At 38.5% G+C, this 15,991-nt stretch overlaps 1 protein-coding gene across 1 annotated transcript in view; it reads right to left on the reverse strand.

Annotated features, from left to right (window-relative positions):
• TRAPPC12 (trafficking protein particle complex subunit 12) overlaps nt 1–15,991 on the reverse strand; it is a 52,783-nt gene that overhangs the window by 7,640 nt on the left and 29,152 nt on the right. The window contains exons 7-9 of the mRNA XM_068183530.1: nt 11,732–11,804; nt 7,945–8,018; nt 234–332 (exon numbers count right to left, since the gene is read on the reverse strand). Coding sequence (XP_068039631.1) covers nt 234–332; nt 7,945–8,018; nt 11,732–11,804 — 246 coding nt within the window. The remainder of the gene's footprint in view (nt 1–233; nt 333–7,944; nt 8,019–11,731; nt 11,805–15,991) is intronic.

Below are 15,991 nucleotides of genomic sequence, written 5' to 3' on the forward strand. Positions count from 1 at the left end.
ATAACTTTCTACAGCATGGTACTTGTTTGCTAATGCACTTTACATACTATAGATGCTTCATATTTCCTAATTGTATCTAATATGACATGGTAGAAGGGTTTTTGTTTCTGAGCACTGCCTCTACAATTTGACATGTGCCCTACAAGAACAGCTACAGTTTTAAATACAATGATTATTCTCTATGTAGCTATCAACAGCAGTATTACCTAGCAAATTTAGAATAAAATGCATACCTGAAGGAAAATCCTTCCAATTCCACTCAGCAACTGAGGCTCTTGCTGTGGGTAATATTTGATGACAGAGTGGTAAGCATCTACAGCCAGCACATAGTCCTAAGGATGGAAAGCATACAATCAGGTATTTAACCTCAGAATACTTCAGCCTTTGTGTCACCTTCTTTGTAAACACATATTCCAACAGAATTAAAATATTTGCAGCTTGTCAGTGGGACAGAATTTCTATCAATCACTGTAGGCACTAGTGGCTGACTACACTGGTCTTTTCTTGGTTATACTGGAACTGCATACACAGGGGATCTTTTTTTTTTTTTTTTTTTTTTTAAGAGGATCATATTCTTTTTGTAGCTAAATGCCACAAACTAAAACTCTGAACATTCTTCGCCTTAGATTATGATTTAGGATGAAAGTCAAGCATCTTTGCTGTGACTGGGGTATACATACTTGAGAAGTGTCTCACGTTCCAAATATGTATATAATTTACATTGTTTAACAAACTATATTCCAAAGTTTTGTGAAGTGTCTGTGCACATGCTCTTGTGAAAAACATCACATGACAGAAAATGCAATTCCTGCACATCTTCAGATGACAAACTAGCACTACTACCAAGGGGAACAGGACCTTTTCCCTTCCTTCACCTGAACTGAATTTCTTACTGCGTAAAAGCAGGTAATCTAAATAGAAAACGTATCTGGGCTAAAACTGAGTGAGGGGAGGACTGGTTCTGATCTCCAAAAATCTCTGCAAGGGACACCACGTCTGCACAAAGGCCATGCTTGCAGGGGGCTGCCTTGAGATATGCCTGCTCCAGATGGAATGCCAGTATAGCCTCCAGCTAAGGATCAATGACAGAACATTAAACAAATGGGTCCCATTTTCCACTGGAAAGAAATTCCCATGTGACTGGTTCCTGCAGTTCAGCTGTTTCATGGCTGAACTGCAGTAATTCAAGGACCTTGACAGGACATGGTTTTCAGAGCCTGGCCACATGGCTTGGCAGGCAGAGATGAAAGGCACTGCCCATGCTCTGTGCTGAGACCAGCTGTAGCTGTAGGAACATCCACTGGCCCAGGGCTGTACCAGCCTCAGTTGCTGCAGCTTGGAGAAACGTGAGCAGAGGCAGAGAGCACCTGTCTTTGCTTACAAAGGTCAGGCCAAGCAAAGGCGGAGGACTCTCTCTGCTGTAACACTTTAGTGCTTTCCAACAGTCCTACCCTTCAACTTAATACAAGAATTGTGGTGGGCATTAGAAAGCAAAGGACAACGGAGAATAATCTTAAAAAACTACATAGACATCTTGGGATACTCTCTGCCCTACCATTAGTCTTAGTCAAATTATAGTACTCATTTAACTTGTCCTTAATGTGATCACAGCTACTAGGAAAGGTTGTTTTTCTTCATCTCCTGCTGGGTTTGAGGAAGCAATGTTCCCCACGTGTAGTGAATTTCTTTTCCTGAGGATGCACTTCAAAAGAGTAAATCCTGTATCCAGTTCTGAAGTCCTCAGCACAGGAAACACATGAACGTATTGGAGCAGGTCCAGAGGAGGGCAACAAAAATAGTCAGTGGGCTGGAACATTTCTCAAGAAGGAAGGCTGTAGAGTTGGGGTTGTTCAGCCTGGAGAAGAAGAGGCTCTGGGGAGACCTCATTACAGTCTTTCAGTATCTAAAATGGGCTTATATATCAGGGCCTGTTGTGATAGGACAAGGGGTAATGGTTTTAAACTAAAAGAGGGTTGATTTAGACTAGATTATAGGAATGAATTTTTTACAATGAGAGCAATGAAACACTAGAAGGGGTTACCCAGAGATATGGAGCATCCGCTATCCCTGGAAACATTCCAGGTCAGATTGGTTGGTACTCTCAGTAACCCAGTCCAGTTCAACAGGTCCCAGTGCATGGCAGGGGTAGGTTAGACTAGATGACCTTTAAAGGTCTGTTCTGACCCAAACCATTCTATTTGAAACATATTGTTTCATACAAACAAAAAGTCAAGATAAGTCTTTGGAGTCGGATCTGTATATGAGAGAAATTACATGTCCTGTACTAGTAGGAGGAAATAAAAAGGAAAAAGGACCTCTGCAGGACCTTTCTTTTGCAAATAACTTGCATACTGTGAGTATAATGATGAATTCTGAACAATTACTTATTAACATTTAGAGTTTATTACAATTCTAATGTGCCATGACAAATTCACACTTATTACTGGTAATAAAAAGAGTTCAGAGGAAAACCAACATGCCACATACACAGGTATATTTATTTAACTGCTGCTGACATTTATCATTCATAACTCAAATGTGATGAAATTAAAGCAACCATAATTTTTCAGAAATTTATGATTTAGGAAAACTTCAATTTTCACTGTTAACAGCTGTCAGTAAAGGACTTACTTGATCATGGAGTACAACTGTGTTAGGCACTCATAAAAAAACTTGGAATAGGGACCCATTAATCTAGCTCTTTAGAGGAACCCCAGTCATGACTGTAGTACCTATTAATTCTTCCAAGAGTATAATCTACTAAATCTGAAGGATTGTCTATGACTGTGGTTTTTATCCCTTCAAGCATCAAATGCGGTCACTAGAGAAATAATTTTCTTGTATCAAATTCTGTGGTCTAAAGCTGCCCCTTACACAGTGCTCACTCTTGTGCACACTCTAAGGCTCTGGCTACACAACAAAGATGCACAGCACAACCATGAGGGATTGGGGCTCTGCAGTCCCATCCCCAAATTGATGCAGAAACAACTCCCAGGAGACCATGCAGCAAGCTGATAAAAAAGTGCTTCTGCCAGCTTAGTTTACAGCTTTAGCATTAACTGACTGCAGAAAAACCTCAGCCACAAGAAGCTGCCTGAGTGGGCAATGTTTGCATCATCACAGCAGCACAGGCTCCCTTGTGTACATAGCAGCCAGCCTTAGTAGGAACAAGCAGCCAAGTCTTTGAGACCCATGCTGCAGAGGCTTCATAGATTTGGCCTAGACAGGTAAAGAAATCCTCCTCCTTTTCTGCACTCCTTATCCTTATCTCCAACACAATATGCATTACAAGTACATAAACACTGACAGCTCCTGAAATGTGAGACTAGAGGTGAACATTAAGAGTCTATGCACTCTGTTGGTGGTCACTGCACCCTCTTTCCATACAACAGCACAGCACCTCACATCTGTGCTTACCCACATGCCATGCAGCATCTGTCAGGAATAGGACCCATGTCTACCAGGAGATGACAAGAGACTAAATTATGTATGTCCAAAGGCACAAGCAAGGATGGCCCCAGGATGAAACTGTGAAACATCATCGTATCTAGGCATACTTCTAAATATAACCTCAATCTGTGGTCACCCATGGATTCCTCAGTGAGTTTAATATGCATTTATTATTCTCCCCACACTATGATGAAAGCACTAGGAGATTTCTTGAATATCCTACATGTGACAGAGAATAATACTATTCTGTGGTGAGTTACAGAGGCATCTTATCTAACAGTTTCTTCTGATAGAGCACATTGTAAAATAGATGATATTTGGTCTCACTTACTAAAGACTGTTGTCATTCACAGTTTTGCTAATGTGACATAATACACCAAAGATTGTCTGATGGAATGATAAATATACACCACCTCTGAGAAGTGAAGTCTTGATTCATACAAGGTGTGGCTGTGAGGAGTAAAACATATTAAGTATTGCCAGTAAAAACCCCAATGACCACAGCTTGTGATCTTAAGACTTAGAGATGGGGCTGACATATTGTCATGGTTGTTAATTTAAAAAGATTAAGAGCCTTCCGGTTTTCCACACCTTTGTAAAAAATCCCAAAAGAAGGTCTGAAGTTACACTATTTAGGATATGAAAGAGAATTGGCCTATTGTTTTATAACTCAATACCTCTTTTATTATGGAAATTTAGGGCTAACATTACATATACTATATACACTATATATATAGTAAACAGTAAATATACTATTTACTATATATATATAGTAAATAGTATAAAATAGTAAATAGTCTAATAATAGTAAATAATATATAATAATATATTATTATTATATTATTATAAAATATAATAGTATATAATAGTAAATAGTATAAAATAGTTCTAGTATGCCACTGGACCTACTTGCTGGAGTATGTTTTTTTCTAACGCACCACAGTATAACTGTACTTCCCTTCATGGTTACTGCATTACACATTTTCATATTTCCCTCATCACCACCCTTAAGTACTTAATTAGAAATAAGCATAAATGACCATAATGTGTAGAATTCTGAGAGTAAGTTCAAGAAACCTTAGACTACAAATCTTAGTTGCAAGGAGTAGGTAGTTCATAAATACTTTGTTTTGGGGAGAGAGGGCAGGGATAACTTATCCTTCCTCTCTATCTAGTGCAGTTGTGGAAGGGTTATCAAGGCAGAGGTTCACAGTGCTATGAATCCAGAGAGCTGTACTGCAGCATTCAGGCAAAAGACTTTCTCCTTTAAATCATACAGGAACCAAAGTCCTCAGGCATCATTCCCTTGTGTCACTAGCACAAGCTGTTACCTCCTTCTTGGTACCATTTTAATTGTATTATATCCAGATTAAAATAAATTCTAATGTTTTTGTTTTATGAAGGGCAAGTTCTACAAAAGCTAACACAACACTGAAGAAAACTAAAAAGCACAAAACGTGCCTTTAATTAGAGTGCATTTATAATATATATGGAAAATACTTAAGTGTTTATTCCTTAGAGAGAGAAAAATCTGGTAAGTTAATGTCAAAAGCAATTTTAGCTCAGATGAAAAGAACTTAAAAAGTTTTTAAGACACTTCCATGGTGATTTAGTAAAGTGACAAGCATTTTGCAGATAGACTTTTGAAACGAAACAATGCACATCATCAGCTTTATGTTAAATTAATATTCCTCTCATGCTGCTATATTCAGGATATGCTTTCATAGTGACATAAGCCCACAGTTCTTGTAAATGGAAGTCTACAGTGAGAGGTTATATGGTTTCCCCTTCTCCTCCTGCTGTATTTCCACATCTTTCCTGAAGTTTCCCCTTGTTTACAGGAAACAGGAAAGCTGTTTGATATCAGTTGATACAACTGGGATCCAACATTTTTTTGTCATTTGGTTAAGTCCAACAGTGGTGCACAGAATGAAGGTAGAACACCTTTAAGAAAGGTTATACAAAGAAAGGGAGATAACAGGAAAGAAAGACTGCCTTGAACTACTACCAAACTGTCACTGGTCACATGGATAAAGGGACACAGCAGACAGAGTTCAGTACCTAGAAAAGACATTCCCAGCGTGTAGGAGACATGAGTCATTTCCTGTGTCTGGGTGAACCGCTTTGCTTTCACTCTCTACCCCAAAATAAGATACCTCTCCATCTCCAAATTTAAGGAGATGTTTAACTGTGAAACAAATGAGGCATATTTAAAAAGGCAAAAATCATTGTACTACGTAAACAGAATTCTTTGATTCAGGTAAGTAATGCAGGAAAGATATGACATGAAATAAACCTAATTAAGAACTGATGATAACAAATCTAGATTTAAATAGTTATAGCGCCAACATCTAATCAAAGTGGATTTTTTTAAATTTTCAAGTGTCAATCCTGACATGATTGTTCCCTGTTAAATACTACTGTAGTTTTTCTGGCAAAGGAAAGAGGTCATTAAAAGTAAGATAATATGTTTGGGGTTTTCTTTCATACCAAAGTCACATAGCTTTACTTTAATAAATTATTATTATTATTATAATCATCATCATCAAATACTTGCCCAAGGCATTCTATCACCTACCAGTACCTGGGGATCAAGCACAGTGTTGCAATATTGTAAATGGTCACTAGATGGCAATAGATGGCGCTGATTTGGAGAATGAAATAGGTTTTTTCTTAAATTACATCCACTTGAAACACTCGAATAAAAAAAATGCAGTTTTTAAAGTATATAATACAATAGCAAAAAAGAGTGGAATCGTGTTAAATTAATGTAATTGTTCATGGGAGAACTTACAAAAGTGTGTTTAAAACGAATCTGAATAGATTCATGCTGAATACTCTGGAAGATGGAGAAGATGACCTACAGGAGTGCTGCATCTTAGAGGGGTCTGGGGATATTCCTGAAAACTGAAATACTCACAAATACCCTATAGTCAAATGCAAATTTCAGATGGAAGTAATTATGCATTAACATGCAATTGTGGGTAATTTAGAAGTTATTGTGAACCATAAATTTCTAATTTAACAGCTGTGAGAACAGGCCCTAAATACAACAGGTTTTAAGAAGAATCTGAGCTGCCATATTTCTGAAATATCATTTCCAAAAAGATGATAACTGGTATTCATAAATATATTTCTGTTACTCAAAAAAAAAATAGCACTAACAAGATCAAACCAGAGGAAGGTGAAAACTGTGCGTGCATGTAGATTTATGTGTACACATGAAAAACATACGCGTTAAAAACGAATTCACAGCAAAAAGTAAAGTGAACTTCTTGAAAATATATACCAGTATTTTTTATTTATATATTCTGCTTTGTTTGGTATAGCAGCTCATGCTTTTCTTCACCTGTTTACTGAAAAAGAGAATGTTTTAAAAAATGAACCTATGTCATGTACCTACTTCAAAAGACAAATTGTTTTAATGAACAATTATTTCTATGCAAGGCAGAAATGTTCTTATTACAATATAATCATAAAAATAAATGTGTGTTTCCCCTAATTCCCACTACAAGAGTATTCCATTTCAAGTAAAGCTGTATAGATAGCTATTAAAAAAAAAAAAAAAAGAACAAACTATACTTTTTTGAGGTATTGTAATATTAAGAATGGAGCCTTGTTTGGGAAGTAGCACAGTAAACATCAGAGGATAAGGTCTGGCATGGGTAATCGATGTGCAGGGAGCCAGGAGTGCAAATCTTGGCCTGTGAAGATTCCACTGCTGACATCCCTGCTCCAAGGCTGTTGCTGCTAATTGATTTGTAGAGCACAGTTAGGCTCAGGGTAACAGCAGTTTGCTGCAAGAATGGCGACACCCATGTTTTCCTGACCACAACAGGATAGGCAGAAGTTGTTTTATTTCTACTTCCTGAATACAAGGAGAAGCTAAGTATGCTGCACCAAACAGAGTACAATTGATTAAAAAATGTAAGGAGGAATCAAAGTAGAAAACCCCAGGAGTGACAGCTAGTCACTTTTGCTTTTATTGCTTTCTTTTCCACCCCTATCCACTAGTGAGGATTTAAACTTGAAAGAAGACATATTATAACTGAGATCAGTTGACAAGGGAGGATGTATTTAGATGTTTCAGATCTCTATCAGATACAAAAGTTACAGTGTTATTAAACCTCACAAACAGAGCAACATTCCTAGTGCACAGTTTGAAAAAGGCAGAGCACATAATTGCTTTTAATTAGAGCATTTAGTTAAGTGTTTGAAAAATTCAATTTAAAAATGCAAATTCTGTATTGTTATTGCATGTTCTCTAGGATGATTTGGGGACAAATAAGTACAGATATGCTCCCAAAGAACATTACTGCAAATAGCTATCTATTAAATAAGACATTATTAAGCCTAATTAATTCTTCACTAAGCAAAACCTTAATGTACTGTCAGGTAGTCTTCCCTTATCTCTGCACCAGTAATTCACTTGCATTTTCTCTGACATTCTATTCTGGAATATACGGTACCTCTGCAGTTCTGCCACCCACGTACCTTCATCATTAGCAGACAGTTTGCCATGGAGTACATCACCCGGCCCAGACGTGACCTCCACAGCTGAACAGAGGCTGCAAAATAAGAGCAGCTTGTGAATTTGCACAAATAAATTAGAGGTTCTTTCTTGCCATCAATTACTGGTCCTATGAATTATGATTTTGAAAGGTCCCCCTCGTTAACACCACTGGGTTTTAGCCTAGAATTTTTAATCCTCAGCCCTGATGCAGCATCAGAGAATTCTGCATCTCTCCAAGGGAATTGCTCAAGCAGCTCAGGGTACCATACACAAAGCAACAACGCAGAGCAATATACAGTCACTCAGCTCTCAGCTCAGGCCAAATATTAAACACCAAAATAAGCCACACATTTTCCAGCATCAGAACAAAAGGTGCATAAAAGGATTCAAGTGATAATGAGCAACAGTTTAAAAACATGTAATCTACAGCATTAAATGTGATAAATTAAAAAATCAAACATAGCTAGAATGTCATTTAAGAGCCAAAACATGCAGAGTGAGAAATGTCTGAGTCTGGAACTGTTTGTGCTTGCCTCTGGCTGAGAGATATGCTGAAAAAAATCTGCCAAGCTTGTCTGCTTTCCCTATTCTCCTGGAGCTTGCAGGCATTAAAAACTGCAGCAGATTTCTCCCTCTTGCTTTGCAGAAAGACTCCTGATGTTGTAAGAGAACAGTTCACACAGACCCTTATTTTCCCTCATGTTACAATACCATAGATCAATGCTAGAAATATTTCTCAAATCCTCAAAAATAAATATCAGGACTATTCATTTAGTACATTTGAAAAAAATATGTATCTCAGTCAAGCAGCTGTCAAGGTCACTGTAATGATTTGAAAGAGAGTGGGGGAAGGGAGAAGAGGCTATTTCAATAAAATTGTGATAACTGAGACCACTCATTTGTATCATTAATGTACTCACTGATGAAAGCATGGCAGATTACACAGATAATTCTTTGAGCACACAAAGAAATCATTACAAATAAGAAGAGCCTGGTGAAATGGCTATCACCTTTCCTAAAAAACTCCTTCCATCCTCTTCAATAAGAAAACGAAAAAAATCCAACCCATGAATATTCGCAAATTATCTTGGTCAAAAAGAGGGTTATAATGTAAGGTCCAAGACTGAACCCAGTATTTCATCCACTATACCTTACAATCATTCATTACTCCTAGCTTTTGTTTTAGAAATTCCCCCGTGACCACACATCCCTAGTGCTACTAATGGAGACAATACTGTAAACCGTGAACTAATACTTCATGACACATTTCCTTTTTTTCTTTCCTTGGGGGGATCTGTAAAATCCAAAGATAATTAATTAACTGCCCTTCATAATTTCACTTAAGTAAATAGATTTTTTTTTTTTGCATGTTCTCATAGTTTGTTAACCACATTCAGTTTTTTAGGACTTAGGTGACAACAAACTATATGTTGATTCCTACACTGGAGAAATCCACATTTCATGTTAACAATCAGATAGCACCAGCTACAGTTGTCAAAAAAGGATTACAAAGCATGCAAACCAGATGTTTTCAGCCTGTGCTATAAACTGAACAGGAACCTGGTCTGGAAATTCTGTAGCTCTGTGTGATGAGGCTTCTTAACACAGGCAGAAAGGGGTCAAAAAAAACTGCAACGCAGTAAACAAACCAAAACCCAACAGCAGATCACTGTGTTTTACTGAGATGCCTGAAACACTCTTTGGAGGTCCATGCAGCCATGCTTCCACTCTAAAGCATTTGCTTTTCCTTGATTTCTTCAAGGGCTCTGTACTCCACATTGCCATTCATTTCAATAGGCACTGTGAAGTTACAAAATTGGCATCTTACAGAATGTGTTACCAGGCAAGTGGTGCAATGCTAAATCTCTCTGCCTGCTGAAAAACTGGCAAATGAGGTGCTCTGTTCCAGGCTAGAGATGCACATGTTAAGTTGATTGGTGTTGCACCTTCTTACATCAGCAGCATGGAAATTACATGCTAAGTATAATCCCCATAATGAATTAGGGCTGTCTTCATATAAAGTTAATAAGGTTTGCTTCAGCAAGTCTCAAATGAAAAAAGCAAACCCATTATCGGCCTCCTGGAGCTCCAAATGCAGAGACAAAGCAGAGAGGGAGCAGACCTGGCTGACCTCCACAGACAACAGCAGTCAACAGCCTCTGCAAATGTCCCGTGGGCTTTTTGGCAGTCTTAAACCTAGAGGCAGCTGCACAGTAGACATATAAAAATCGCTCCAAATTTTCTGCAGCCATGTCCCTTGAAAACTACTAGCTGCTGCTTTTCTAACTATGTCTCCTTCTGAGCCCATCTGAGCTCTAAAGCAGAGAGGAAAAACAAGGAGCCAGTAACTCATGAGTGAAGCAGACTGCAGGACACAGGATTATGATACAGCTTGTAAAAAGTCTTTGTACCTTAAAGGGGGATCAACACCTCGGTTTTAAAGTTTTAAGAAACAAAAGATGTGGAGATAAGGATGAAAATTCTGCCAGAAAATGCTAACAGTGAAAAGTAAGTGAACAGAGGCAAAAAGAATTGTTAGATACAAGAGAAAAGAACAGAAACTCATGAAGTGCTGTGTCTAACTTCAATGTAAGATTATTTCAATTCTTCGTAAACTTTTTGAGAAGAGTAGTAAATGCATTCTTTTGACTATATGTGCAAATATCTTTATGATATATGCTGCTCACATGTGTTTGTGTTTTTAGGACACATTCAGAAGATGTATCAAGTCAGGTATGGTGACATTTTAAAGCAACTTTTACATCCTGTCAAATTGAAGACCAGGTAGAAAAAAGTTCAAACAGATCTGCACCCTTCCATACAGACAGTTTTAAGGAATTATTTAGAATTATTTATAATTTTTTTCTGGTATTAATTCTATCCAGCCTCTTCTATCTCAGAGCCAGACTTACACTTTCCATGGGCTCTGTGTGATTGGTCTCTTAGAAAGAACTTGGTAACATTCCTTAGACTGTTAGCTAAAGGTGGAAGCTTTTTTTTTTCTTGGTGTGTGTTTTGAACTTGCTGGGCATCACGAGGGGTCCATAAAATCCATAGCAATGCCTAAAATGTCTCCTCTTGTCTAATTTCCAAGTACACTCAAATAACCTCATAAGTATAAATTCTGTTTAAAAAAAAAAGCTTCTCCTGAGCACCCTGTTTTGTGCAGTAATGTGCCCTATACTATTGAAGCAACATCACTAAGATAGAAGGAACAGGAGAAAACATAATTGGATATACAATAATGAAAATGATGACATAGCTCAATATAATCTAAATATTATTCTAAAGAGAGCCTTAAATATTTCAGGAGTCTAAGTACCATGCAGTTACAGTGAGACTCAGCCATCTTTGCAGCAGCACCCTAAGCCAGAGTAGCCACTGTATGGTGGTAGTGCAATCTGAAAAAACTGAGTGGATGGCAGACATGAAGTTTGAGAGGAGTCAGTCAGCCAAGGCCAAAGGATGAAACACCTATCTAGCTGCAATAGCAAAACACTTATATATTCATCACTAAAGGATAACAGCCATGTTGTTTCTCTGAAGTAAGAAAAAGAATTGATTTATTGCACAAGTTTGATCAAGGGCAAAACTGTAAAATTAATTCAGCAAAAAGTAGTACAAGGTGTAACATTTCAGGGGCTGAGTAGGCTATAAGATTAGAAAACTACAGCTTTAACCAGTCTGGGGCAGTCTTGTGAAAACTTCTGGCATACTTAGGTAAGCAATAAAAACACAATGTCTGTGAAAAAAATGTTTAATACCTACCTTGTCTGTTCTCCTGTGTAATGTTAGTCATACTTCCATCTTCAGCTAAGCCTTGTTCCAAATTTTCTAGTATCTGTAGTAATTTTTTTAAAGTAGCAACATGAGTTTAAACAGCACTATATATTTAATGCAAATTATCTACAATGGACAGTCTCTGTGTAAACCAATTCATGCAGGAATGCTTCACCTAGGTAGAGTTCAAAATTACTGGTTATTACCATAGCTAGATCAATTGCACAAAGTAAGAAAGTCATCATACTGTAGAAGGATGTTAGAGTTCAAATTATGATACTTACAGAACAATAAATGTCAGCACACTCTAGGGTCATACACATTTTGATAAGTAGAACAGGAAATATGCTCCACCAGAGAATGAACATTAAATAAAATGACCACTATGAAAGTCAAAACTGATTTTTTTCAGAGAAGGCCACAGCCTCCTGACTTCCTCACCCTAAATATGGGCTTTAGTTTCTTTAGTTCCATGTTTTGGTCTTTAATGAAGTATTCCTCTGAGGTCTTACTACAATTTCCTTCTCAAACTTTGGGGTTTAGTGCTTTTTAAAATTTATCATAGATTTAAAATTATGTAAATTTTTGAGTGAATGAAATGAACAACATTTGTTGTTTTACTGGGAGAACGGAAATGTATACTTAATGAAGCTTGTGTTGGAAGCACTTTTAAAGTATGCATGCAAGGCTCCATTTGAAACACAAGTCAACTTTCCTTTTCCTAATTCCATTACAATTTTCCAAATTCATTTTTCAATTCCCACAGATGACCCCATTTTTCTTATTACAGATGTATACTTTGGTTGCAGAATAATGCCTGAGATTTCTTTCAAAAAACTATTAGGGCCACTTGCTGTTTAATCAGCCACTGTGGTTACAGGAAATACAAGGCACTGTCTCTTCTGGGGACTGAGCACACTTCCAAACGAAGAAGCTTTTAGTTTCTGGCTGTATAAGAAGTAATTGTCTTTTCCTAAACCAACAAAGTACACTTCAAATCAAAACAGGAAGCCCTCAAAAAGAAGACTGATAGAATTAATCTGGCCTTGGAAAGTGTGTTGGTGTTTTCTACAGCCAATCAAGATAATCTGCACTTCCAGAAAGTCATCTCATGCCACCAATTTTAGACATATTAAGCTGGAAGAAATTGCTCTATGAGATACAAAGCCCTTTTCACACACTAGAGTGAAGTTTTGAAGTTCATAAATTCAGCTACAAAGAAATTAAGAGCAATGAGAGACATACAACGAATGTATTACATTTACCACCCGTCAGCTGAGCCAGGCTAATTTTCCTGGTAAGAATTGTTAGGCCATGACAAATACAAGGTAATATAGTTTACTGTAAACTTTGGACAAAGGGCTAGACTGAGCTGCCTTACCTCAGATTTTGAGAGGCTATGAACATACACCAGCAGATACTGCAGCTTAGCTGACAGTAATTTATGAGCTGGCAGTGGCACGCCTGCAAGACTGACTCTCAGTCCCACTTTCAAAAGCAGTGCAGCCACCTAGAAATCACTTTGGTTTCTAAGTGCCACCTGAAATGTTAAATGCCTAGTGTATAATAAGACACCTTGTGTCATGGTTTGACACTGGCGCGATGCCAGCACCTCCATGAAAATGTACCTTTTTAAATAATTGCTGTGAGATGTGATCAGGAGCAGAGCAGGCCCAAACTTAGTAACAAAGGAAAGAACTTTATTAAACTACTACTACTATAAAAACTACAAACACTAAATCCTGGATGAAGACTTTCCAAAACACCCCTCCTCCTCCCACCTAATTTCTAAACAAACTCAACAGTGAGACACCACCCAGGATCCTGATCAAGTTGCTACCCTTCAGATATTCAAATACTCAATCTTACAAGGGAGACAGGAGTCTCTCTTGTGCCACAGACTCCCCAGGAAACACAATTGCCACCCTTGTGTTTCCATGTCACACATGGCAACCGCCCTGAGAAAATCTGCCATGGTGACACTCTCCTTTCCATGTCACAGTGCTCTCACCACCGTGCATGGACAGACTGTTCATAGGGCTCCTTTAAGGATGCTTTGCCATGGACCAAAAGAGACAACAGTTCAGTTTCTCATTTTGGGACTACAGTTCCCCCCATTTTCCCCTGGGGCTGAGGGTCCAAGAACAGAGGTCCTCTTCTCCTCTTCTTCTTCCTTGAAGATAGAGGACTTCTCCACACCTTCTCCAACTCTCCTCTGTTCTCTCTACTCCTCTGCTGGTAATCACTGAAACAAGTCTCTTGGCACACCAACACACCCCCCTAAGTGCATCTTCTGTTAGGAGAATTTGGTTCAGTCTATGGCTAACAAGAAAAGTCCAGCCACAAGCCACTCCATCATCTCCTTCCAACTCGAGAATTTCTTCTTCCATCATCTCGGATCCCAGACTGTCTCTCTTCTACTTCAAATCAAGGAGGAGTAATATTTTACAAACCCTTCATTTCTCAGGAAAGGGTTAAAAGCTCAGACTCCCTGGACGGCTGATATCTCTGCCCAGCAGCCGATTCCCAAGGCCAAGGCTGGGCGCCTTCCCCCCCGCCTCCTTCTCCTCCACGCCGGCAAAGTTACAGGTGCCGTCCAGACTCTCTATCTCTTCCCTCTGGGGGGGAGGAATGACAAAGACATCTCCGCTTCTCTCCACCCTTCCGTCCACAGGAGCTGGCTCGGTTCCAGTCCTTCTACCCCTCGGCTCACCTTGACCAGGCCTCATGGCTCCCCCTCCCCCACCCAGCCCCATGGCTGGGCAGGGGAGGTCTGCACAGCACCTTGACCGGAACCAAAGAGAGCGAGCTCTTGGGAGTTCTTGCTTTTAACCCCCTGTGTTCTCAGAGGCGTATCCTTATCTTCAGTGGTCACTTCAGGTGCCAATATCCAAACTTGACCACTGATTGGTTTGACTCAACTTCCTGAAAAAAATCACTTCCATGTCAAACCACGACACCTTGTCAGAAAAAAACCCACATTCTTGTCTCCAACAAATCCAAACCACTTTATAATCAACTTTCTGTGGTCTAAAAACCCTGATCTTTCTCTTCCCCTACACAATATCTAGTGATTTCCTCTCAGGATAAGTAAGGCCCAGAGTTCCTACTCTTTAAATGGTATAAACATAATGAGGGGCCTTCATCAAGGCAACATGCTGTCTTGTTTAAAAAGACAATGGATTTCTCTGAAAACATTCTCAGTAACATAATAAAAAAAGGAAGAATTAGATATTAGCATACAATTAGAGTATTACATTAACCATTCTGTGACATTACTTGGGGATATCTAGCTGTGACCTCAAGCTCAACATCATTAAAATAGAGCTTGACGATAATTTGAGGCTAATTGTTTTATTCCCTAGGTTTATCTCTCTTTTGCCCCTAAGTACAAAAACATCACCTGCAATTTTCCAGTATTTTGGTATTTCCCCATTTTCCAACAACTGTTTAATAGTAACATTAATGATTCTAACAGCTTCTCAGTGTAAATTATTCCATTTAATCTATATGAAATATTTAGGTGGCAAACTGTTTATTCTAGCAATATCACATGGCATAGCTCTAACCACTCATGTTCCTACTACGAAGAAAAATATGATTGAACACTTCTACCATTTAATTAATCAGTTTTACATATGACCTGTACTTTTTCTTGTTTTGAACCCTTATTGTTATGCACACTAATTAGTTTCACTGGCTAGTATTACTTCACCGAGTCTTCTGTTTCATTCCCTATCTATCATTGCCAGAATTCCTAATATATGCATACTACCATTAAGCCTTTTTTGGTGCTTCTGGAACTCTGGCTTTTTGAATACTCAGATTGGTACAGGGTCATCATAGTTTCTATGAACTTAACAAACAAGGTGTCAAGACAAATACTCTCTAGACTGAAGTGACATAGGAAAACCAGAAAACTTATGTCACCTTCACCACTAGAAGCTTATAGTAATCAAACCTAAGAGACTGAAAAGTTCAAAGAGACCGAAAAGTTCACCTATTTGGGAGTAAAACAGAAGGCCAGGAGATATGGAAGAGTGTGTATTGAAAGGGCCAGGGAGGAACATTATTAGGAGAGTGGTGGAACTATAGAAGTTGTGGCTGATAGGTAAATGGCACAAAGTACTTCTGACAAGTTTTGCAGAGGTAACACTTGCAGAGGCCTTTTTAGGAAGCAAGAGTGTTAACCCACTTGCCCCTGCTCCACTCACCTGGTAGAAGAGCTCAGTATGGCTCTGGCAGTTG

Source organism: Anomalospiza imberbis, chromosome 3 (assembly GCF_031753505.1).
Source record: "Anomalospiza imberbis isolate Cuckoo-Finch-1a 21T00152 chromosome 3, ASM3175350v1, whole genome shotgun sequence".
In the NCBI taxonomy this organism is placed as follows: Eukaryota; Metazoa; Chordata; class Aves; order Passeriformes; family Viduidae; genus Anomalospiza; species Anomalospiza imberbis.